Raw genomic sequence first — 2,013 nt, 5'->3', positions numbered from 1 at the left:
GTAAGTAATGTAATGACTTTTGAATATATTAACGAAACCAATTAATTTATTATTGTGTATAGTACACTATTATGGCTGACTCGTCATCGTCGGAGTCACCTCGGTCTACATCCGATATTGAGGCTCAAGGCGAGCCTTCGGATCCCAGGACCCACGTGCTTCCAGGACCATACAGGTGGGACGTATTTAGGAGGCACACATAGCGCACACATGTTTCACAGGTTGTGGGGAACGAGGAGAAGTGTCGCCAGTGCAAGACTAGACGTGGAAAGATGCAGGGGGCCATCTCCTGATGATATTCCCGATGTCATGGCAGACTACCTACAGCAGGCTGGCTTCCTACATGTCGCCCGCATGCGGCATGTTCAGGTACGCATATATGAAAGTACCGGTCATATGACTTTTAATTTAATAATAAATGTGAAAATCTTAGTGTATGCTTAAGCAAGTTTATTTTGATAATAAATGTCTTATTTATTTCAGATTGATCCCATGTTGATCAGTGCTCTGGTGGAGAGGTGGAGACCAGAGACACACACGTTCCACATGACGCAGGGCGAGAAGACCATTATGTTACAGGATGTTACGGCTATATTGGAATTGCCGACTGATGGGAAAGTGGTTACGGGTGCTACATCCACGAACGAGCGAGTCCTGTGCGAGGAAGTGCTTGGCCACGCCCCGCTCGTTTCAGAGCAGCCGTACGGGGATGTCAAGCTCTCATATTTAGACAGACATTACGCGCATTTGGGTGCAAGTGCTGCGGATCCACAGCAGGTTATATTTTTTACTAAGGCACACATTGCGCGTATGTTGGGATCATGGCTTCTCTGCGACAAATCTGGAGGTAGCGTCGTCGGATGTCGCTACATTGCGTTGCTTGCAGGAGATTTTGATGACATTGGTCAATACAGTTGGGGATCTGCTGTTCTCGCACATTTGTTTAGACAATTGTGCGAGATTACTGACCCGCGCAGATCAAACATGGGTGGGTGTCATATACTGCTGCAGATATGGGCGTGGACCAGGTTTCCACCTATTGCTCCTCCTCTTCCTCAGCTTACTCACCCAGAGTGGCACTTCGGGCACCGGTATGTGTCATTTGTATAAGAATTATACTTTAATTTATCTGTAACAAATTATTAATAATCTTGCATATGTTTCATTTTGCCTTACAGGTTTAATGGTTTAGTCCTCTTTAAAACACAACATCACCTTCTATATCGGGGGACTCTAGACACGTTGACTAGGGAGGAGCTATGTTATATTTTTTTTGGAGAAATTATGATTATTATTTTCTCTTGTTGCCAAAATCATACGTTATGGAAATTCATCATATTTTTTGTAGGTTGTTTGGCAGCCGTACGGGAACTATCATTTCTTGGACATACTTACAGATGAGCGATATCTTTGGTTGGCTAGGACACCGATCATATGTTTTCATACGGTTGAACAGTGCCAACGAGATTGATGTTTAAGACAGTTTGGTTTGGACCATCTGATACCTTTGAGGCCTAGAAAGCTCAAAGGGGTTCATGATCACACGCTTCGAGGTAAATGGCCTGATAACTAGCAAGTTAAGCTCAGACCATTCATACATAGATGGCAGATCAGGGCTCAACACATAGGTCAGCTGCCCCCCATTGGCTGGGCTGATGTCACCAAACCATGAGTATATGGATTGGTATCGACTCCGAGGCAAGCGTTATGTATCCAGGAGGGCGGCGAAGATTGGACGCAGTGTATGTTTTCTAAAGTCTCTTACTTTATAAGTTTTTTCATTTATTTACACTGTCTTTTTTATTTTTATTGTAGATTGATAGTCTGGAGATATTTTATTTCGCGACTACTCCTGAGCATTTTGAGACCTTCAATTTAGACTGGGTTCATGAGGAGATTGGGTGCTTAATTCCTGTATTCAGAGAGTCCTCCAGGGTGGAGGAGCCAGGATCACAAGCTCCCCCGGCCCAGACACTGGATGAGCCTCGAATATCTCTTGACATTCGGTTTTGA

At 44.2% G+C, this 2,013-nt stretch overlaps 1 protein-coding gene across 1 annotated transcript; it reads left to right on the top strand.

Moving 5' to 3' along the window:
• Positions 1–210: 210 nt before the first annotated feature.
• Positions 211–2,013, top strand: LOC133311823 (serine/threonine-protein phosphatase 7 long form homolog). The gene is made up of 4 exons (XM_061512931.1): positions 211–369; positions 484–1,091; positions 1,179–1,191; positions 1,816–2,013. Exons 1-4 carry the CDS (start codon positions 211–213, stop codon positions 2,011–2,013), a joined length of 978 nt encoding a protein of 325 aa, XP_061368915.1.

Source organism: Gastrolobium bilobum, unplaced genomic scaffold, assembly GCF_033153095.1.
Source record: "Gastrolobium bilobum isolate Gb01-03AN ecotype WA unplaced genomic scaffold, APGP_CSIRO_Gbil_v1 utg14709, whole genome shotgun sequence".
Lineage (NCBI taxonomy): Eukaryota > Viridiplantae > Streptophyta > Magnoliopsida > Fabales > Fabaceae > Gastrolobium > Gastrolobium bilobum.
This window is presented reverse-complemented; position numbering and strand designations above follow the sequence as displayed.

Coding starts and splice junctions, on each gene's coding strand:
- LOC133311823 (XM_061512931.1), top strand. CDS start 211: ATGTTTCACAGGTTGTGGGGAACGAGGAGAAGTGTCGCCAGTGCAAGA. Junction 370..483: donor CCCGCATGCGGCATGTTCAG/GTACGCATATAT, acceptor TATTTATTTCAG/ATTGATCCCATGTTGATCAG.